The 24,032-nt window shown below is 41.7% G+C and overlaps 2 protein-coding genes across 4 annotated transcripts in view; one reads left to right on the forward strand and one right to left on the reverse strand.

Annotated features, from left to right (window-relative positions):
* The first annotated feature begins 473 nt into the window (after nt 1–473).
* LOC310828387 (C-C chemokine receptor type 4-like) lies at nt 474–6,390 on the forward strand. Of its 2 annotated transcripts, XR_014556837.1 has the most exons (3): nt 474–612; nt 4,131–5,877; nt 5,973–6,390. XR_014556837.1 is itself a non-coding variant. In XM_083706034.1 (2 exons), the coding sequence occupies exon 2, from the start codon at nt 4,145–4,147 to the stop codon at nt 5,219–5,221; it is 1,077 nt and encodes a 358-aa protein (XP_083562160.1). In that variant the 5' UTR covers nt 474–612; nt 4,131–4,144; the 3' UTR covers nt 5,222–6,390. The 2 variants fall into 2 exon arrangements, 1 of the variants encoding a protein (XP_083562160.1); XM_083706034.1 differs by having other exon boundaries at nt 4,131–6,390.
* An 8,100-nt stretch (nt 6,391–14,490) lies between these two features.
* Nucleotides 14,491–24,032, reverse strand: part of GLB1 (galactosidase beta 1) — a 42,456-nt gene continuing 32,914 nt past the window's right edge. The window contains exons 15-16 of one of the 2 annotated variants that reach the window (XM_083705827.1): nt 19,698–19,922; nt 14,491–17,605 (exon numbers count right to left, since the gene is read on the reverse strand). In XM_083705827.1, the coding sequence (XP_083561953.1) occupies nt 17,345–17,605; nt 19,698–19,922 (486 nt within the window). In that variant the 3' untranslated portion in view covers nt 14,491–17,344. The remainder of the gene's footprint in view (nt 17,606–19,697; nt 19,923–24,032) is intronic. The other variant, XM_083705828.1, reaches the window with a different exon arrangement.

Consider the following 24,032-nt stretch of genomic DNA (forward strand, 5'->3'; position numbering starts at 1 on the left):
ACAAGTTTAAGCTAAAAGTTTTAGAGAAAGCCCTGGAAAGTCTCAGAGAAAGCTCGACTCAATCTACCAATTTTTTAAAAACCAATTCTTCGAAAGATAAAATCATCCATAAACTAAAAACGGATTGAAACATGCTACATGTCTGGATAGGATTGTCTAAACAAAAATGTTTTCAGTAGGCACCCAAAGGAGTACAGTGAAGGCTATGAACTATAAGGCATTTTCATTTGTTCAATTCAACTATTTCTGAATATATGCTAGAAGAAAACGTTAGGCAACAGGACTCATGGCATAGGTGCAGCCTACTGAACCCTTGTTTTCATTCCACCTCCTGCCAATTTCAGAAAAGCAGTGCCTCCGCAGTGCTAAAGGGCTTGAAGAAGAAAGCTCAGAGGTGGGCGATGGTGCTTGCTATGACGACTAATTTTAAAAGGTCAGATTATAATTTTATCTTCACAAGAACCAGAAGCAATTACGTGGATCATTCCATGCCACTATACTTCCTCATTCGCTGACTTCTGTTTATCTCACGAAGTACACCACTTCCTTAGAGAACAGAAGGTACATCACCCTCAGGCAAGACACTTCTTAGCATCTAAGAAAGGCAAAAAGGTATGTGTAAAATATGCCTCATATGTACTTTGACCATTGCTGTCATAAGATGATCGCACAATTTTTATGCTTTGGCATTAGTTAATTACTTAAAAGAATGACACACACATCATTGTATATAATAATGTGTGATGGAGCAAGGGAAGCTAGCAAATGCAAATATACTTACAGTAAGGGATATTTACGCTGTAATTGTATTAACTGAAATGTTTATTTTTTGTTTGTGGCCTGATCCTATGCATGTTCCTTTGGAAATATGGGGGTTTTCAGTGCCATCCAATGCATGTTGACTGAGAAATAAATCCTACTGAGATCAGTCAGACTTATTTCTCCAGGTAGGCATGTCAAGGTATACAGCTAGGGATAGCATATAAATTTGATTTGGGATGCGTTTAAAGTCAAATCTGCCAAATCTGTGCTTTCCAAGACAATGTGCCAACTGAAAGAAGAGCTATCCCTCGAAAGTCACACTTATCTGAATTTTACAATGCAATTCTTGGAGCAAACAAGGTTTACAAAAATGGCTATATGTGGGGCAGGTATGTATAAAAATGTGTTAGATTAGCAAAAACGGCTTGCAAAAATGTGCACATGAGTCAAAACTGCATATAAAAATGTTTATTAGGAGAAATTCAAACCCATAAATGGGTGAATTTTCATGGCAATTTTTTTTTTAAAAAAAAGCTACAGTAATTGATTTAAAATGTAGAGAAATGAGAAACTGAGAGTGGCAGACCTTTCTATCCCTAACTGCAGCCTTATTCATATGTAAGTGTGCACAAGGGTAAGTGGACAAAACCTGAGAATTAGGTAGATACACAGTTCAGCAAATCAAAGCTCCTTTACAGAGCGACTTCCTCGAGGTTAACAACTGTGGCCACAGCATGAAGCACAAAAATCATACATCCACTGTTTCATTCAGAATATTTTTTTCCTGTTTTCCTCCTCTAAAAACTATGTGCATGTTATGGTCAAGTGCGTGTTATAGAGCGAAAAATACGGTAATTTCTATGTACATTGGTTCTCTTTGTTCATAAAATAAAAGTGTGCATGCAAGGAAAAAGACAGTTAAGTCTACTCACTTGATAAGTGGGTGATTTGTGAGTATCCACACAAAAAAAGCATGTGGAAAAATCTGCACATGGTAGCCGTAACCTCTGATGAACCATTTCACCTGGTCATGTGCATAAACTGTCATGCATAGCAGTTGATTTTTAGCTTCTGGAGAAAACAGTGTTTTCCAAACACCCACAAACCCTGCATTTGGCAGTGGATGCACATGACGTCCTTTTCACAAGGAGGGGATTGTCAGGCACAGATTTCCCCCATGCAGCGGGTGGACAGCTTCTGCTTCTGGTTTCTGAACTACACCTGTGGTAGCAGGCTGACATGCTTATAATATTAGTATGTGACAAAGTCTTTTTTTTAAGAATATTTTTTATTAACCGACCAATCACATCAAATCAAACCAAATTACATAAATTCCAGATTACACAGCCAAATTTTAAATTTTTGTTGGAGGTACCCATATTTCAGGTCTGAAGGGGATCCAATCAACTTCTTGCTTCTTGCTGCTGTTTTAATGTCCACAAATCTAACCTTATGATGTTCACAGTACTATCCAGTCCTTTCTTATTGTTTTTCCACATCTCTTGTTGTTATTTTCATATATTTTTCCTTTCTCTTTGTGACCTCTGATAGTCTCCGCAAGCTGGTTAGAACAGTTTGTAATCCTGCGTGGATATATATTTTTTTATCCAATAGCCATATCCAGACGTTTTCCATATAACTTCACTTCCATACATCAAAACAGTCTTAGTGTCCTTAATCTTCACCAATCTGCCTCCTTTCTCAAAACCTCTGAGGAGATTCACTAGGAATGCAGTCTGAAAACAAGTTCGTTCTTCCTCCCGGCTATAAATCCTTTGGCAAGATGGCGACTCCGAATTAATTCCTGCGCCATTCCCAAAAGCTCTTATTGCTTCTCGATCTCCATAAAGTATACTTTTGGTTAAAGTTTATCTCCACACAGACCTTAATCATCCTGCTTGGGTCAGTTCAACCGACGATTCTAATGAGGAGAGGTTCTTGTAAATCACATAGAAGGAAAGTAAAAAAGGTCTCCCCTCCATTCAGTCCTGTTGTCAAACATACCCAGCCTTTGGTGTATTTTCATCGTAAAATATTCCTGTTTCTCCAACCCGTTGTCTTCTTTCACAGAGATCACGTAAATTAGCAGACTTCACTCCCATTCTTCACTTGAAATATGTGCATTTGCTTCTTTTGTAATTAATTATTCCAAATTGCTGCAACAAGTGTGCGAACAGAGACAGCATCCAGGAGAGCTGAGGTCCACACGGGGGCATTCTGCCTAGGGCCCTCACCCCCTTCTTTCGAATTAGGGGGTGATTTATGGGCACAGCAGGCAAGGGCAGTGTTCCCCATCCCCTAACAGCCTCTTAATTACCCCGTGTGGGTCGGAGAGATGGTATTGTCGGCCACCTTCCAATGCGCTCCCTAGTGGCCCCCCAGTATGTGACAATGTCAATTTCCGTGCCATTAAAAGTTTTGATCTGTAGAGTCCTGCATGTCAACCGTCTGCTACAGGCTCTGGAGAAATCCTTTATCTGACCCGTTGACATCCTTACCATATGGTAATATGAAGAGGTCACTGCTGAGAGCATGCCCTTACTGGTTTCATTGGCTATCTCCGTCTGTTCTTAGCTTTATTTCTTTATTTCATAGAATGGATATACTGCTGGGTGGTAAAAACTGTGAGTACAGCAAGGTGAATTAATGACAGACATCAGACTGTTTCTCTGTCCGGCAGAACCCTTCAAAACAAAATTGCAAGCCCTGAAACAAGCTCAAGTAGGAGCAGTTGGAAGCAGTCTGTGTGGGTTAGCCATTGCATATGCTCTATCTCTCAGTAAGATTCAGCACTAGAAATAGTTATGCTCTAGATATTTATGAAAGAGGTGAAAAGTTCCTGAAAATAATTGCCAAACCTATAAAGCAACGAGAAGCATAAGATTAAGAAAGATAAGCCAAAAGTTTCTTAGCCCCTCGTTGGTCAAAAACTGGCCATTGCAAAAAAAGTCATTTATCTATTGCCAAGTTTCTGTTGTTTTATTTAAAAGAAATGTTTAAAGAATCTAAATTCTTTTTTAGAAATCCTTAGGAATCCCTGGCAATCAGCTCTCTGTGGAGCTGTAGGCTTCTCACTCCTGCATTCTCATTCTGTTTTTTAAATCTTTGCTCAAAATAATCATTAATAGTGCAATCTTTAGAAGTTTATCCAGAAGTAAATTCCACTTTCCATGGGATTACCTCTTAGATAGGTGTGCACAGGATTGCAATTTATGGCTGTAGCCATAACCCCATTTATCTAGCAGTAAGCCCCATTGCATTCAATAAGGTTATATTTCTGAACAGACAAGGAATGTGCTGTACGTTACCCTGGGTAGGGGGATGGAGAGAAACCTTTCAATTTTGACTCACTTCATCCTTCTATTTAGGTTCCAAAAAGAAAATGACCTCTACTGACGAAGCATTGGCTGCCACAGGGTGGGACGCATCATTTTCCACCTATTATAGCTACGAGGATGATCCTGAACCATGCAGAAAAGATGAAGTGAGGCATTTTGAGTCCTGGTTCCTTCCCATGTTTTTCTCACTCGTGTTCCTGCTTGGCTTGGCAGGGAACGCCCTCGTTGTCTTGGTCCTGTTTAAATACAAGAGGCTCAGGAGCATGACGGATATCTACCTGCTCAACCTGGCCATCTCTGACCTTCTTTTCGTCTTTGCTCTTCCCTTCTGGTCGTATTACGTGGCCGACAAGTGGGTGTTTGGAGACGGCTTGTGTAAATTTGTCTCTTGGGTGTACAAGATTGGATTTTTCAGCGGGATCTTCTTCATCATGCTCATGAGCATCGACCGGTATCTCGCCGTCGTTCACGTCGTGTTTGCCTTGAAAGCAAGAACCGTCAGCTACGGCAGCCTTGCCAGTGTTGTTGTGTGGCTAGTAGCCATCATGGCGTCTGTCCCAGAGCTGATATTTAGCAAGTCTGTTAGCTACTATAACTACACCATGTGCAGGGCAGAATATCCTAGGAATGACACAACTTGGAACCTTTTCACCTCCTTGGAGATCAACATTTTAGGCCTTCTGGTGCCATTCATTGTCATGTTATTTTGCTACACAAGGATAGTCATGACCTTGCTCCACTGCAGAAATGAAAAGAAGAAGAAAGCTGTAAAGATGATCTTTGCTGTTATGATTGTGTTTTTTGTGTTTTGGACCCCTTATAGCATTGTACAATTCCTACAATGTTTGGCTGAAGTGGGCATTTTGGAAGGATGCCTGACCAGCAAAAACTTGGATTACGCAGCTCAGGTGACTGAAACTCTAGCATTTTTCCATTGCTGTCTCAATCCTGTTATCTACTTCTTCATGGGACAGAAGTTCAAGAAGTACATCAGATTGTTCTTTAAGAAGTGTGTCTTCTCGAAAATATTTTGCAAATCTTGTGGACGCCCCGATACATTCACCTCTGAGTCATCAGGCTCAATCTACACTCAGTCCACAAGTGACGAAGAGCCCCTCTGAAAAGCCTGAGGTTGTCTCGTGTGAGATCAGGCCAAAATGTGATCCTATCTCAGGTATCAGAACAATTGTGAGTTTGTTTTGCTGTGTGTTGACAAATAAGCACAGCCTAAGCGGAAAGCTTTGGACATGGAAAAGGAAAAGGAGGAAGCCATCTTGGGAACAAGAATTCTCATTTTACTCCATTTCAGTTCTGCAGACAACTTAAGCACCTGAGCATTAGGGATAGGCAAATTTCTCAATACCTGTTTATTGTTTTTCTATCTTAAGTCTACTTCTCCAGGTTTCCACAATGTTCTGATAAACACCTTGGAAGAAAGTACTCATGAAAATTCATCAGGATTTTGGCATGAATTTCCCCCAGTGCCCAATTGTTGAATTCTATTTTTATACACATACTTAGCTGGGGAACCGTGTTGCAAAATTCAGAAAAGGGCAAATTTCAAGAGATGGTAGCGTTTCAGTTGACATGTTGTTTCATAAAATTCAAATTCTTCAAACTCGCCTTTAAATGCAAACTGAATCAAATTTCTATGCCATCACTCTTCATAATCTTAAGAGTTTCTTTTCAAGTCATCACATGAGATCTACTTCCCAAGTCCTTTTTGGGCTTCCACCCACCTCCTTTCAGTGAGAGGATCGCTTTAAACCACCTCATAGTTTATTCTTTTTCTAAAAGAAACACACCACCTGTTAGAGTCATGTTAAGCTGTAAGGCAATTCTGAGATTGTACATCTCAGAATTGCCTTACAGCTCAACATGACTCTAACAGGTTGTGTTTTTTTATTATTACTATGTTATTAGCTATAATACTTCTAAATGTGATCTGAACTGCTCTGTATCTCAGATCTGGCTGTATAATCTAAAGTTATTTTATTTGCCCATGTTGGCTCTGTAAACTGTCGACTTATTCATACCTCTCAACTGCCCAAAATATGAACTGCATTCTTTTGCATAGGTATGTGATTAAATGCAAGTCCATGGGAACATAGGACTCACTAGGTATTGCCGCTGTTTCCAGGTTAGACTGTCTCCCTCTTAATATAGGGCCATCTACATGATGTAAACCCCTGTTGTCCCTGGCCTGTCCCCCTTAGTGTGGGTGGGTGTGTTGGCCATTTTGGACTTTTATTGACGTTATTTCAGTTAAAAGAAATAAAGTGCTACAGAGGGGAAAAAAGGAAAAATGAGAGGGAAAACAACAACAAAGATACATATAAAAGTGAAAATATGCGTACGTGCTCTATGAGAGATATTCCCATACATTCTTGTATAAATTGGTATAGTTTTATTGTCCTAGTGCTTATGTAAATGTTAAGAGCATGCTACATTTTGTATAAGCTCATTCCAAATATCCATTCATGAATTGCGAGTGATGTCATATCGTCTGTTCATTGACTGAAGGGTATCATACCTTTGGGACGCGGGTGGCGCTGTGGGTTTAACCAATCAGAAGGTCAGCGGTTCGAATCCCTGTGACGGGGTGAGCTCCCATTGCTCGGTCCCTGCTCCTGCCAACCTAGCAGTTCGAAGGCACGTCAAGTGCAAGTAGATAAATAGGTACCGCTCTGGCGGGAAGGTAAACGGCGTTTCCGTGTGCTGCTCTGGTTCGCCAGAAGCGGCTTAGTCATGCTGGCCACATGACCCAGAAGCTGTATGCTGGCTCCCTTGGCCTATAGAGCGAGATGAGCGCCGCAACCCCAGAGTTGGCCACGACTGGACGTAATGGTCAGGGGTCCCTTTACCTTTAGCTTTATCATACCTTTATTTTTTCCAAATCCTCAGTACCAATCTCTTGGTCACCATTAGTGCATGGAAAATCCATTTTCATTGCCTGGTCGATAATTTCCACACTGCAGGTATATGCTGTATTTTTCTGTGTATAAGATGCTCCCATGTATAAGACGCCCCCTATTTTTGGGGACCTGCCAAAGCCAACAGCAGCTGGCAGTTTCATGCCCAATTGACACAGCGGCAGCCAATCCAAGGCAGCCCTTGCCGCAGCAACCAATCACCCACCAAATTGCCACTGACGAGCTCCTGCTCATGGCTGCAACCAATCACCAGTCCCCCCTATGCACTATCCGTGTATAAGATGACCCCCTTTTTTAACATTATTTTAGAGTAAAAAACCCTTGTCTTATACATGGAAAAGTATGGTAGTTCAATAAGATATTCTTCAATAAAATATTTAACTTTTTCTGCATAGTCATAGTTACACAGTCCAACACTTTCTTCCAAAACATAAGCATAGAACACTGTACAAATATATGTTTCAAAGAGGCATTTTCCTTGCCAAGGATTAGGAAACCCTCCATTTAAAGGGGACAAGGTCTGGGATAACACTGGAATGGGGATGATGTCATGTGGACACCCCTATATTAATGAGGAGATAGGCCAGTGGAAATCCACATTTTGCTCTGGTGTGGACAAGTCCATAGAAATAACCTTAGAACTGGTACAAGATCCTCTCTCTATGGACGCAGTTTGGCTCTACACACAAAGACTTTCTTGCATGCATAGTTGATCTTTCTCTTCCTCCACCACCACCCAGATTGCCTCTTCAGAAACCGAAATAAGAAATGTTGATTGTTTGTGTTCACTTAAAAACAAATACTATTAATAAACAGCTAAACATATTTAGTGATTTCCTCATAGCTAGCATTCCTGTCATTCAACAGAAATGTTTATTTTAACCTATTTTAACCTATGAACATAAGAAATGTATAAGTTGAATGAACATCTATTCACAAATGTTTGTGCTTCTGCCTACTTATATTGCCATCTTTCTTAAGTAAACGCCTTGAAAAAATTAGATTTATGGATGAATTTGTCCAGACTTGATGCAAGAATAATGGAAAATGAATTACAAGCACCTTGAACTAAGTGACTGGCATAGTTTTTTGTTTCATGAGAAGGAAGGGCATTGGGTGAGTGGAATGAGAGCAACTGATGTTGATGAAAAGCTGAAGTTAAGGAGGTACTGTATGAGCCTAGCTGAACTCTTGTATAAGAAACCCCTGTGAACCCCATGTAGGATATGTGGGGAATTTGGTCTTCCAGATGTTGTTGGACTCCCACCAACTCATGCTTGCTGGGGCAGATGGGAAGTGTAGTTTAGCAACATCTGGAGGGCCAACAGTTCCTAACATCTGGTGTAAAAAAAAGCTACAAGTTTAAGCTTTTTAAAAAACAAAATTATAAATAACTGACTTGTACTAAAACTTTGAACTAAATTATACTGACTTTCAACTAACTTGTACAAAAAATAAACACTGACTGCAACTTCTCTCTTTTTAAAATTTTTTATTCAAAATTAAAACAAAACATATTATCCAAAAACATATCATCCTTATTCCCCCCCATTTTTCCTCCCTCCCTCTGCCCACCCTCCCACACAAAACCCACCCACCCCCACCCCCTGGCTTCCCTCAGTTCCAGTCTTTGGTTTCTCTGAGAATGCTGTTTTCTGCATATTACAAAGTTGTATAGATCCTCAAAATATTTAGGTGATCATTATCAATAAAAAGTTTGTGAATGTTTATTCAAAGCCAGCCAAGGAGTCCAGTTCACTTTGTTGCATCTTCAAACACTTTGTAAAGGGTTCCCATTCACGTTTAAAGTCACAGTTATCCTTGTCCCATAGCTTTTATGTCACTTTTGCCAGTTCTGCATAGCCCATCAATTTTTCTTCCCATGATTCCTTATGCAACTTCTCATACATAGACATCCTGAAGAAGTGTGCATGCACACGAAAGCTTATACCAAGAACAAACTTAGTTGGTCTTTAAGGTGCTACTGGACAATTTTATTTTATTTTACCGGTATATATTTCAACTGTGTCAGACCAACACAGCTACCTACTTGAATCTATAGGCATCCTATGTTTACCTTCTTTGCTTTCTCCAAACCCTAATGTTTGTAGCTTCTTGATGGGTATAACATTCAATACCCTTGGACGTGGGTGGCACTGTGGTATAAACCACTGAGCCTCTTGGGCTTGCCAATCAGAAGGTCGGTGGTTCGAATCCAGTCAAAGGCGACTATGGGATTGCGGTGCTCATCTTGCTTTTTAGGCCAAGGGAGCCAGGGTTTGTTCACACAACTTTCCAGGTCATGTGGCCAAGCATACCTAAACCGCTTCTTGCACAATGGAGGACCATGATGGAAACCAGAGCGCATGGAAACACTTTTACCTTCCTGCGGCAGCGGTACCTATTTATCTACTTGCACTGCCATGCTTTTGAACTGCTAGGTTGGCAGGAGCTAGGACAGAGCAATGGGAGCTCACTCCGTTGTGGGGATTCAAACCTCCGACCTGATCAGCAAGCCCAAGAGGCTTGGTGGTTTAGACCACAGCACCACCCGCATACTAGTTATACTAGTAACATGTGCTGCAAAGGAAAATCAGTTAAGGAAATAAATATGAAGGGCTATAATAGTTGTGCTATCCCATGTATTAAATCTTTTAAACAAGAGTATCTGTCGGGGACTGGGCAGAGGAGAAGGATGCTGGAGAGGCGGGGTGTCAGGGACTGCACAGAGGAGGAGGAATGGTGAAGACCACTTCCCCATCCTGGAGGAAGAGGAAGACAGTGTAGATTTACAACAGGGGTTTGTGGGAAGTCACAGCTCAGAGACAGAGGGGGAAAGTTGAGAAATCATGGGAGATTGGGAGCAGCAGCTGGCACCTCATTCCAGACCCACCCTCTCCCAGAACCCAGCAAGCCTTAAAAGTAGGAAAGAAAAGAGCTTGAAGACAGAGGGCAGTTAGTGGCATCCGTAGAAGGAGTGATGAGAACGAGGAAGTGGGAGAGACAGCGGTTGGAAATTCAATCAGGACAACACTATTATCCAAGAGGCTGGGTTCTATAGTCTCTCTCTGTTAGTTTGAAATAAGAAAAAACAGTAAGGAACTTTTCCTTGTCTTTATACTTTCCTGGGCAACCAGCCGGGAACCGCCGACAGCATCCTGACAGTATCTCAACCAACATCGCTTGTGGTCTTACCCATGTAAGATAGACAGAACTAGACACACTAACATTATTCGAGAAGCACATCAGCATAATTATACTAACAACCAGTGGCGTTTATTTGGTTTCTTCGAGAGCAGGCAACACCTTGCTAGTGAAAGACGTGTTTTGAGTCAGAGAAGCAACAGCCATCAAACATTTACTGTAAAAGCGGTCTGGCTGAGTAATTCAGGTTACAGTTTAGGAAGGAGGGGAGGTTGTCTGGTTTGTCTAGACCAGTGGAAGAGAGAAGGAATGACTTCTCTAGTGGGGCATCCCCTTTTGGGACAGCGTTTCAATCTTGCTGGAATGTTGGGTTTATAATCTAAGCATTTTGTATGTTATACAATCTGGAGTTTATTTTCATCAGGCATAGGCAAACTCTGGCCCTCCAAATGTTTGGCACTACAATTCCCATCATCCCTGACCACTGGTCTTGTTAGCTAGGGATGATGGGAATTGTAGTCCCAAACATCTGGAGGGCTGGAGTTTGCCTATGCCTCATTTTCATTATTTGAAATTTGGATACAGATGGGCTAGAAAGCTAAATTAAAACTTTAGTTGCCATGAATCAACGTATACTGGTTTTCAGTAAAACTTCATTGTAATGTCTGTGTACTGGGGAAAGTCAATGAACGCTATTCAAAGCTTGTTTATTTAAAATAACACATAGGGCCAGTTTTGCTGTAGGATTTGCTGTATGCTCACATCATTAACAATGATAAACAGATATTGGCAACACTAAACCATTACAAGCAGCTTTCAGAGAAACCTTCCTGTTATTGAATTAACATATAGCTAGTTTGGGAGGAAGCAACATTTTGTACCTTACCAACAAATTATTTCCATGGTGGTGTCAGGAGTAGGATTCCTTGTACATGTCTCATGAACCTAGTGGAAACAAGGTTTTTAATGACTAGTTCTTGGGCAAAGTTCTTGAGTGCATGGTCATAGGTCAGCTCCAGTCTTTCTTGGATGAAACTGATTTTCTAGATCCATTTCACGCTTTAGGCTTGGCATTGACATGGAAACTGCCTATATGATGACCTTCTTGAGAGAGACAGGAGATGTGTGTCCCTATTAATTTTCCTTGTTCTCTCAGTGGCTTCCAATACCATTGACCATTGTATTCTTCTGGAGTAGGTGCTGACAGTACAGCTTAGCCATAGTTCCAGTCCAACTTGGATGATCGTCTTCAGAGGAACTGCGCCTGAGGAGTGTTATTCGGCCCTCAAGAGCCTTCAGTATGGGGTGCCCCAGTGTTTTATTTTATCTCCCATGCTGTTTAACATCGACAGTACATGACAACTATGAGTGGAATTGTTGTTGTTGTTGTTGTTGTTGTTAACAAATGTCAGCATTGTTTTTTCTCCAATCAAATATATCAACTTTGCCTCCAATAGCTTCAAAAACCATTTCTCCATACTGAACAATAAATCTTTCCATCTTTGTCCACAGAATAGTCTCTCTGTCATGATCATACGTCGAGACACTATTCCATAGTTCTTTTCTTGTTATGCATTCATTAATTTGACTAGTTCCGTATCTTCTGATCCCATTTCCTGTTGTATTTGCCGTGGCTTTCCATCTTGATTTTGTGGGGGAAATCCCGACCATTTACGCTTCTTCCATTCTTTTTTTCTGAGAAAAGCGCCAGAGGTTTGATAACTTTACCCTCTAAATTCACTCTAGATTGTACACAGAGTCCTTTCTCTCTCAACTCTATCTCTGCCAGCTCAGGATGCCACATCATCGTTCCATCAATGGCTTCATTCCACTCCTCCCACATCACAAGTCAATTTCTCTAATACTCCACCCTGTCCAATTTACTTCCACACCTCCTCTCACCAACCAGCTCCTAACTCTCACTCTATTGCTCTCCAAAGGTCTCTCCCAGACAGTTAACTGACCAACTGATAGGAACTTCCAGCCTATCAGATTCAAATTTGCCTGATCCAAGCCCCTCCTATTAAATCTTAAAGCAGTCCTGCTCTCTCTTTCACTTCCAGAACCTGCCACCTGAACAGACCTGTAACTATTGTAACAATACAGGTAGATCTCATCTTATGCTAGCATTAGGCTCCTGGCTATCAAGCGTATAGGCATAATTGTGGAAAGCTTGGATAATGTCCCACGTGACCCCCCACACACACCTGTCCAAAGCTAGTGTTTAGCGGGCTTTGCCCCCCCCCCATTCAAGGTGGAGAGCTTTTAAAGGACCTTGCTTTGTTTGCCAGGCTCCGGGAATATCACACAAGGGTTTCTCACAAGATCTCAGACAGTCCTTCTTGTGGGTTTTCCCTGCCCCTTTTCATTTTTAAATTTTCCTGCGATCCACATAAAGCTGTGATCACGTGTATAAAACCCGCGTAAAATGAAATCTACCTGGGCCTTTTTCCCCAGTTGGAACTCAGTTCTGGCACCTCTCAGGTGGGCGCCACTGGCATTACAGAACAAGGAAGGCGTTCATGGTTTTTCTAGAAAAATAGCACTGGTGAAGTTACCAATGTCCCTCTATCCCACTGATTTCTTTTCTTTTCTGCAGTTTCACAAAGAAGCTAATGGTGCAACACAGAATGGTTGTACATAAAATTCTTTGTGGCCAGATTTTTATTATTATTATTTTTTTAAAGGTACCACATGGGAGTATTTCTGGCATGTACCGCTCCAATGCTGAGAACTACTCTAATGCTGACAAAGAGAATGGATTTCTGTAGCAAATTTGCCTTCAGACAAATAAGGTTATTCTAGGGTTATTGTGAACCCACCCAGCTTCACTGAAAATGGAACTTTTCCCTGTGCAGTATTCAAATACAGGGGTGGGGATGTATGCATGAGTTGGCAGCCTCGCAAGCTTGTCTACAGCTGCTACAATAACCGAGGAACCTGATTAGGACTTGCAATCCTACTCCCCACTTATCTAGGAGTAAACCACACTGAATTAAAAAGGATTTACTTCTGAGTAGAAAGGGTTAGGTTCACACTGTTATGTCTCTAGTTTAGCTTGGAAAGACCACGCAGGCAATATTCTAGCCAGTTGCTCGGTTCATTAAAAGTGATTCTGTCCATCAGGATTCTGGACACACAGTGAGAATCAAAGGCAGCAATGATGCTCTGTTTTCCTTCCATTGTATATCCAGGGAAGAGGGAGGAAAAAAAACTTCCGTAGTTGTTTCCTTTGTCAATTATAGCAGTTGTCTAGGGTTGATAACATTACCCTAGCTGTTGGGGAAGGTACATGTGCATTCTTAACTGATTTAAGCGACCGCTTTTCTGGGACTTGGTATGTCCATCTCTGTTATTGGAAAATAAACTCTGCATCGTAGAGAATAACAAAAATCACTTTAGGCTTCTTAAAAGTGCAGTGGGTCATTCCCTGTGTCCTCACTTTACGCAGCCTGGTTCTAAGATATATATATATATATATATATATAGATATATATAGATAGATAGATAGATAGATATATATACACGCACACACACACACACACACACACACACACACACATATATATAAAAAACCCCACAACATTATTACTATGGGGTGGTTGGAAATCATTCTGTCAAAAGCCACCACATTTTATGTTGCCGTTTTGGATAAATTCAAACCAGAAGACTAGAAACTCTTACAAAAATATTTTATTGTTGCAGTGTTGATCTACTATTATTATGCAAAGACTCACCTTATAAAAGCCAGAAAAGCCAACAGCTGTTACAGTGATTTAAAAACACAACAGTACAAAAGATAGACAGTTTCCCTGATTATGGACAATACAAATTCCTGCTGCAATGATGATTAGGCACTTTGATATTATCCGGACAGAAACAGAGGTTGTTTCCATACCAGAGCCCTTAGCACTGCAAAAATGGAGCCATCTTTACCGTCCAGCAAGGAGCTAAGCAAATGTATAGGCTGGCAAGAAAGGGAATGTCCCCCTCTCTCGGAAATCCTGGTATGAATTGGAAAAAGCATCTTCCAGGAATGTGCAGTTATCATAACAACCATTCAAGTTTCCCTATGAATCCACCTGGGTAGTTACACAAACAACAATATGTTGGCCATGCAATGCTTGTCTGCTAAGGGCCATGGTTCACATTATGACTTCAGCAGATTATGCTATGCCAAGTCCTCTAATGTCTAAAAAGAAAAGAAATGTATTGTCTAAATGGTAAATGAGGCACACAATCAGCTTCAGAATAAGATCCAAGAACTGGACCCTATACTGGAGTTGGTTTCATGTGTACTTTTTTTTGGGGGGGGGGATTTGAACTTGAAAGGCCACAGAGGAGCACTGCTGTGTGGAACAGTAACTAATACCTCAGTTGCAGCACATGACAGATAGATAGATAACATATGGAGCGACTTATTCTGGAAACAGGGAAACAGGTGTCTAGATAAGGGTATTATTTCACAGTCAGGCAATAAGGCAGTCTGGAACCACCTAAAATAAACCCCAATTTACACATGATTGTATCCAATATGCTTACTGGATGTGCAGTCACATATACTACTCACTTAAATACTAATGAATACTAAACTTTCAAAACAAAGTTCAAAACTTCAAATTGGCACAGCATTGTACTCTGGAACTAGATGAGGGGCCATCAATCTTTTTGGATCAGTGCGCTGTGGGCGCCAGTCAAAAAATGGCTCCCACTCAACATGGCCACTGTGGGAGGCATGACATAATACAACATAAGGCAATGCAGTCATGGCAAAGTTTCCCCCATAATTCTACTTCCATATTGGAAAATGTGTAGCCTGGCTTTATTTATTTATTAAAGTTATACACCTGAGGACTGCAGGGCGGTTTACAATGTAAAAACACAAAAATGCCTACCATTGTAACAAACAAAAACAACAACCCCCTCACAGTTCAAAAGGCTGTAGATTTAATTAGCCAAAGGCCTGGGAGAAGAGACATGCTTTTGCCAGCACCTAGAGATATGTAACAAAGGTGCCAGGCGAGCTTCCCGGGGGGGGGGGGGGGGGCATTCCACAAGAAGGGAGCCACCAAAGAAAAGGCCCGTCTTCTTGTTGCTGCCCTCCAGACGTCTCAAGGATGAGGAACACAAAGAAGGACCTCAGATGATGATCGCAAATGATGGGTTGGCTCATATGATGAATTTCTGCCTGCCATACAGCTGTTAAAGGAGCAAGAACTCTGTTTTCACCCAATGCCAACCCTAAACCAAATCGACACGAGATAATATCATCAAGGCAACCATCCGTAAACAAACAATAAACATCCATAAAAATGGCGAAAGTAGTTTCTTTCCCAAATCAGTTTTCTCTTAAACAACAGCAAACACAGTAGACGGACTCTTTATTACTGTGTTTGCAATTGTTCATGATAAAATCTATTTCAGAAAGAGAAGAAATGAGCACTGAAGCACTGACATATTACAAGTGAACTCTTTACTTACAGCGATTGCTATTGTTTCAGATAAAACTGATTTGGGAAATAAACTACCTTTGCCATTTTTATGGACCTTTATTGTTTGTTTACAGATGCCTTGGTGATATTATATTGCGTTGATTGCCGTAGTCATTGTATCACCACCCTGTTCATTGCTTTATTGTTAAACCCTAAACCCATTAAATATTGAGCTATTTTTGCATAGGCACGGATACCACTGTAGTGTAAGTTAACTATACAGTGAATCCCTAAGGACTGCCTGCTCTTTAGCTCTTGCAGAGCAAGTGACACGAAAAGTCTTCACATTCACATTTTGGGGCGAGGGGGATCCTTTAACATCCACCCACATTTATTCAGTCGTGATATTTGCAGAAAATAACTTCTAGGGACTGATCTCAGACAAATCCACCACAGGAATGATGCATCCTAATTGCTCAGGAAAACAGGAGGGGAAATGGCAGAGATGCTAAGCACGAGAAAATAAAGACATAAGCAGGAAAAGTACATCAAAGCAGAGGAGGAAACAGCAGCTCTTTAGGACTCTGGAGATTCCTATAACCTGGTATCCAAACAACTCATTATCACAGCTCTGACTTCACTCAGTGGCAGTGAGGCAGGCTCATTTCACAGAAGGGGGACCATCACATTTTGCTTCATGAGTTTTGTTCTAGGAGGGCTACAGACTTATTTTTTTAAAAAAACAAAAGCTTGAAGTCTGGGGTGCCAATGAAAGCTATTCCAAGTGCAATAGTTTCTACGTTCTGCCCGGACACTGAGATCCAGCGCCGAGGGCCTTCTGGCGGTTCCCTCACTGCGAGAAGCCAAGTTACAGGGAACCAGGCAGAGGGCCTTCTCGGCAGTGGCACCCACCCTGTGGAACGCCCTCCCACCAGATGTCAAAGAGAAAAATAACTACCAAACTTTCAGAAGACATCTGAAGGCAGCCCTATTTAGGGAAGCTTTTAATGTTTAATAGGTTATTGTATTTTAGTGTTTTATTGGAAGCCGCCCAGAGTGGCTGGGGAAACCATGTTGGCATTCCCCATTTTATAACTCTTTATAATATTTTCAGTTTTGGAAGTGGGGCCCAAACTTTGTGGCAGGAGTTAAAAAAAAAAAGATGCTGAAATTTGGGTGATTAAAACCAGCTTCTGCCCAAATGTTGAAGGCTCACCACCTATAGCCCAACTCCTATGAAATGCCAAGTGTTTCTTATGCATATTCTTTCAAATGTGGAAAAATTGGTAAAAAATATTAATTGTAACCCTAAACAAAATGTTGGTCAAATGAGCCCTTTTAAATATTTTGTTCACTTTCATGTAGTAAAAGTCGTTCAGCCTTTCACAACTTCCATCAAGTTATGAATCTAAGCATTAGTGGTCTGACTGCAAAGGCAATAGGTAAAATTGCAGCACCCCAAAATTCATAAGGAAAAAAGATCTGATTCTGATACTGTTCAACAATTTATTAAACAAACTGATCACCTGTTTGTTTGTTGAAACCCTCTGGCATGCATAGGAATGATTTTTTTTGGTTGCAGATAAAAAAGGCATCATTTTCACTTTCAAAATAATGAATTAAATTTGACACTTTCCACTGATTTTAAAAACACTGATTTCCACCCCCCACAACCAACAGCATTGGAAATGAAGGATCTACAGAATAAACTAAGTAAAGAGGCATTCTAATACAATCATATATGGTTTGGCCATAAATCTTTAGTGAACAGATTCTCGGTACTGCTTTCATAGTGAAGAGTTGCATTGAGAATGGGTTTGTCTACAAACTCTACAAAACACTTCTGAGCGCCACATGGAGACTTCTCCAACTCCAGAACTGTAATGTTGTTTAGAAAGGATGAAACAAGGATGTTGCTTGGAACAAACAGTGTAAGTTGAGGTCCACGGGTTGGCCAATAGCGTCCTAAGTTAAAGCCATTGATCCAGATTTGTCCCTGCAAAGAAACAAACCATTAGAAGAAACTGACTCCGGAAATCTGGCAAACCTGACATCCTTAACTGAGAATTTAGTGCTCTCTTTAAAAATTCATTTTGCACTGCACTGACACAAGTGTGGCATTAAAAGGGCTCTGCTATAATGAATGCTAGCAGAATAGCTTTGTCCATTCCATCTTTAGGCATCAGTATTCAAGCCTGCAGCATAACCGCCTCAAGCCAAAAATCAGGTAAAATGCGAAGTGGGGAGGAAATATGGAGTCATGCTTGGCATGGTCTAAAAATGTATCCCACTGATGAACTTGTGCTACACATCTACCTCTGCAAAATGCACTCACTTTTATTTTCCAAAACCACTCTGCCCAAACATTTAATTTGTACATTTTAAGAGCCGAGTTGTTAGGTGTGTAGCTCTGGGCTGAGATAATTATCAGTTATTTTCCACAAGGTGTGAATGGGTTTTAGCCTCAGAAACATCCTTATCAAAAGCATCTCTGGCTGTGGTTTGCTTTGCCAAGGCTTAAAATGAACCACTCTCTCTTCTGAGAGGAAGAGGTTTTCTGAGGAAAATATTTAGCAGCGCCAGTTTTTTATTTCTGTATTCAAGGCTAAAGTATGCTGCATTCTGTGCTATGCATTCGGCACACAACGCTACCGAAAAAGCAAAAATAAAAACCACAGCTACACAAGTCATAAGAATAGCCAGTCTGTCTGTAAAAGCCAATCTACCTGCAGGAGAAAAATTATTTAAAGCTCAAGTTTTTTACCAGTAACGGCAGTAACGGAAGCTGCCATCCCTTGTCAGGACTGCACTTTATAGCGTTGGTACAGCATTTTACGCGGCGGACCCAAAATTGTGTGGCCCTCACCTCTGTATGGAAAAGCGGCAGCCCAGGACCTCTCCCACAAATCTAAGGGGCCCTGGGAGGTACATTGAGGAGGAGGACATCTCTAATAAGGATTTGTTCTTGTTTATAGGAATTAATAAGTTAAGCCCTGTGAACCTTTTGTAAATTGTTGGTTTCAGATAATTACACTGACAGGGATCAATTGCGGGAATGAGATTACAGGGAACCAAGCAAAGGGTCATCTCAGTAGAAACTTCCTCCCATCAGATGTCAAGGAAATAAACAACTCTCTGAGTTTTAAAAGACATCTGAAAGCAGCCCTGTACAGGGAAGTTTTTTATGTTTGATGTCTTATGGTGCTTTAGTTTGTTGGAAGCTGCCCTGAGTGGCTGGGGCAACCCAGCCAGATGTCCAGCATATGAATAAAGTTGTTGTTGTTAAAAAACAAGTTTTCCCAACTGGAGGAAAAGACCTCTTGCCTTAGATGTTCATTTTGTGTTGCTTTTATATCTAGCTGCAGGGAGTGGGGGGTGAAGGTTGGCACTGCTTTTAATAATGACAATGCCTAAAATTAGGGGGGAAGGGAGTGTGGTATTACAATACAATGGCACCTTGGTTCTCAAACTTAATTCATTCCAGTTCGACTCCTGAGACATCGAAAACCAAGGTGTGGCTTCCGATTGGCTGCAGGAGCTTCCTGAACTAAAGCAGAAGCCGCATCAGATGTTCAGCTTCTGAAAAGCATTTGAAAACCGGAACACTTACTTCCAGGTTTTCAGTGCTGGGGAGCTGATTTGTTCATCAACTAAGCCATTCCCAAACCAAGGTATGACTGTAACTTTATACAATCCCCTTTGCCCAATTTTAGGCATCATTAGCTGCGGCCAACTACAACCACGGCACAGGCACTTCCACAGCTATCCCACCCTGAATGTCTGGCTTTGGGGACCCCCTTGGCAAGGGGGGAGGAGGTGGGGAGTCTCACTTCAAGGCAGATAGGAAGAAGGGCCAAAGAAAGCCAGACAAGGCAATTGGAGAGCCGGGAGGGATGCCCCTTTGCCACACCTGAAGCAGTCACTCCAGTTTGCCCAATGGAAGGTCTGGGCCTGTTCAACTCTGTCAACAAACTCTGACTCAAAGCCTCTCGCTGTATCTTTTAAGAACTTTTCATTAAGTAACAGGGCCTTGAAGTTAGCAACCATATTTACTGAACTTTTCATGAAAGAAAGGGAGGGGAAAGTACCTTTGTCCACCCAGGAAATGCAATATACGTATCCTGAGGTAAGTCAGGGATTCCACTAGGAATAGAAAAACTGCCAGTATAAAAAGAAGGTTCTTCATTGCTCGATCCGTTTCCACCAGACCTCTCGTTCTTAAGACCCTGGCTCACGGCTGTGTCTATGTCCAGGGGGTATATCTGCCAGTCAGCAAGTGTCTCATTGCCCAGAGTTAAATTCGAAACCAAGCCCTGCAAACAGATTGGTCATAAATACAATCAGAGAGAGGAAAGCAGAAATGAGCCTTTAAAAAGATTCTCGCTGTTGTTAGTGTTGGCTATAAAATAACATTTAAAAAGGAGAAATCACTTCATTCAATAAAAGGTCTTGTTTTAATCGGCCTTATGTTGTGCTGTTACTGTTTTATTTTATTGTACTTCATGAGGGGTTTCTAAACTGGGAACTCAAATTATACACTAAAAAGCAGAAACAACCATCCTAGGGAACCTTTAGAACAAACTAGAAGTTACTTCAATTTTGCAGTGTGCTTACAAAGTTATTTTGCAGCTAATTATTGCTATTCTTCAGAACTTTACAGGTCTGAATGCTGTCATTAGCTGAAAGCACTACACAACCAGTGAAATTCTATACATGTTTACTGAAAAGCTAGTCCCAGCAATGAATTCCTGGGTTTGCTCCAGGAAATAGATGTAGAATCTAAGAAGTAACACTGTCTATCCAAAGCTGTGTCAGACCAAACACTCTCTTGCTGGACCCAAATGACATGCTAATACATGTTTGTCACATAAGCAGATCTTCCTCTTTTTTGCCATTCAACAAAACACTAGGGTTATATTTCATCAACCTTTCTCAAATTTGTGGCAACCTCATTCCAGTTCTGGGCACCACAGTTCAAGAAGGACACTGACAAACTGGAACAGGTCCAGAGGAGGGCAACCAAAATGGTCAAAGGCCTGGAAACGATGCCTTATGAAGAACGGCTAAGGGAGCTGGGCATGTTTAGCCTGGAGAAGAGGAGGTTAAGGGGTGATATGATAGCCATGTTCAAATATATAAAAGGATGTCACATAGAGGAGGGAGAAAGGTTGTTTTCTGCTGCTCCAGAGAAGCGGACACGGAGCAATGGTTCCAAACTACAAGAAGAAAGATTCCACCTAAACATTAGGAAGAACTTCCTGACAGTAAGAGCTGTTCGACAGTGGAATTTGCTGCCAAGGAGTGTGGTGGAGTCTCCTTCTTTGGAGGTCTTTAAGCAGAGGCTTGACAACCATATGTCAGGAGTGCTCTGATGGTGTTTCCTGCTTGGCAGGGGGTTGGACTCGATGGCCCTTGTGGTCTCTTCCAACTCTATGATTCTATGATTCTATGATTCACTTTTAAGAGCAAATTAAACCAGAAGTCAGTATCACAAACTCAGAAGCTGCTTTATTTGAATAGCAAATACAGGTGTCATGATGAACATTCGAAAGTGATCTGCTCAAAGATCTACAAAGAGAAGAACCAAGTTCTAAAGCTCTCAGCTCTGCACCTGAGAACTTCCTTTCTGAAGCTCCATTTTTAGAGATGTTTTGCAAGATAAAATTTATCTAGGATTTGATCTCACCTTTAAACATGATGATACATAATTCTTCACATGCACAAGTTTCCACATCCTGTATGCAAGTTTTAGACACTAAAGAACTTCTATTTAAACCTCTTTAAAAAACTATAATAGAATGAAAAGGTTTTTCCACTGCAACACACTGTAACATCATAGGGGGATTTCTCAAATGAAGCACCAAAGGTAACTTCCAGACGCAAAAGAATTCACCTTTGATGGGACGTAGAAGAGGGAATGTATCAGGCACAGGAAACCTGTCCTTTTTTGCATTTGACTGCCCCACTTCCCTTCATTGAACTAAAGACCAGTTCAGATATTTTGATTTTCTGCATCAGACCCCTCTGGCATATGGGTTCTTAAAGAGAAACTACAGTGCGAGACAGGCTTTTACACAAGGGACGCAGGTGACGCTGTGGTCTAAACCACCGAGCCTCTTGCGCTTGCCGGTCAGAAGGTTGGCGGTTCGAAACCCCACGATGGGGTGAGCTCCTGTTGCTCTGTCTCAGCTCCTGCCAACCTAGCAGTTCGAAAGCACATCAGTGCAAGTAGTTAAAGAGGTATCGCTGTGGCGGGAAGGTAAACAGTGTTTCCGCGTGCTCTGGTTTCCGTTACGGTGTCCCGTTACACCAGAAGCGGTTTAGTCACGCTAGCCACATGACCCGGAAAGCTGTCTGTGGACAAACACTGGCTCCCTTGGCCTGAAAGCGAGGTGAGCACCGCAACCCCATAGTCGCCTTTGGCTGGACTTGACCGTTCAGGGGTCCTCTACCTTTTTACCTTCCACAAGGGAAGTGGAATCTGTGGTGGCTTCAAATGACCATTGGTAATGCTGGCTGAGGATGTTCGACTGCAACATCACCTGGAGGGCCACAGGTTCCTATCCCTGCTTTACACCAGGGTTTCCCAAACTTGGATCTCCAGCTGTTTTTGGACTGCAACTCCCATCATTCCTAGCTAGCAGCACCAGTGCTTGGGGAGGATGGGAATTTTGGTCCAAAAGCAGCTGGAGACCCAAGTTTGGGAAACCCTGTTCTATAGAATTAAACTGGTGATGTTGTTGTTGTTGTTGTTTAGTCGTTTAGTTGTGTCCAACTCTTTGTGACCCCATGGACCAGAGCACGCCAGGCACTCCTGTCTTCCACTGCCTCCTGCAGATTGGTCAAACTCATGCTGGTAGCTTCGAGAACACTGTCCCACCATCTCGTCCTCTGTCGTCCCCTTCTCCTTGTGCCCTCCACCTTTCCCAACATCAGGGTCTTTTCCAGGGAGTCTTCTCTTCTCATGAGGTGGCCCAAGTACTGGAGCCTCAGCTTCACGATCTGTCCCTTCAGTGAGCACTCAGGGCTGGTTTCCTTAAGAATGGATGCGTTTGATCTTCTTGCAGTCCATGGGACTCTCAAGAGTTTCCTCCAGCACCATAATTCAAAAGCATCAATTCTTCGGCGATCAGCCTTCTTTATGGTCCAGCTTTCACTTCCATAGGCTTGCGCTATGTCACAAAAATTCATGACATGTCCTGGTTTTTGGGTGTAAAAATGGTGTCGGGAAGGAATTTTGCGATCAGCCTTCTTTATGGTCCAGCTCTCACTTCCATACATCACTACTGGGAAAACCATAGCTTTAACTATACGGACCTTTGTTGGCAAGGTGATGTCTCTGCTTATTAAGATGCTGTCTAGGTTTGTCATTGCTTTTTTGGGGGAAATGCTGCCACAATTACAGATTGGGCTAATGGCCACTGCAGGCTACATACATGTACAGTCAATCCACACAGAGGTTTTGTGGTTTCATGTTTTGATTATAATGTAACCTGGGTTTTTTATTGTGATATTTTTCTAACCTGCCCTGGAACCGTTGGATGAAGGGTGGACTATAGGTGTAAGTAATAAACCACAAAACAAACAAAGGCAACATTCACACACATTTGTAGCTCTCACATGTCTCAATAAGCCATAAACTGTTCCTCAATATGAATGAGCAGCACTTCTGCTGTGCTCCCATTGTTGAGCTGGGAGCAACACACTATGAACCCTGGGCTTAATGTGGCAAGCAAACCAGCATTTGTGGTTTCTTTCTTCCAAATAAGCCATGATTTACCAATCAGACCTTGGCTCAAAGCAGGGATGAACAAAATGAGGACCATTCAGCAGTATGCACCAGCAGGCTACTTGCTCGTGGCAATGCAGACAATGTCACATATGCGAGAGATCGCGTGCGGAAAATAAGTACGTGTGAGCTGACGCTAAGAGGAATCTTTGAGGCAGCTCGCTCTTAGGCGGTCTTCAAATCAACATGGGTTCATAATGTTCCCTAAAGGGTGGCATTAAGGAGCCCAGAGGTAGAAAATTATTCTGCAGCGAGTCAGTAACAACAGTGGGAAGAGCACAACCTCCCATTTTACAATCATTAGAGTGGAGAAGAAGGGCAAAGGTCCATACTGTGTCTTGTGGCTGATCTCAATATATAGATAAATGTATATTTCTACAGGAAGCCTTTTGCACCACCTCAGCAAGTACACAGAGAAGCCCAAACTACCCAAGCAGCACTCCCACTTTCTAAAGGGAGGCCCCTTTCAAAATGATCTTTCCTTTCAATACCCCTGAGACCTGTGGGTATAGGACAGTATATAAATTGAACTAATTAATTAATTATAATACATTGCATGTAAAGGTTTTGCTTGCATTAGCACAAAGTCACCTATTCTACCCTCGAAAAGCGATTCATGGGCTATGTTACATTT

Source organism: Podarcis gaigeae (genome assembly GCF_964106915.1).
Source record: "Podarcis gaigeae genome assembly, chromosome: 12".
Taxonomy (NCBI): Eukaryota; Metazoa; Chordata; class Lepidosauria; order Squamata; family Lacertidae; genus Podarcis; species Podarcis gaigeae.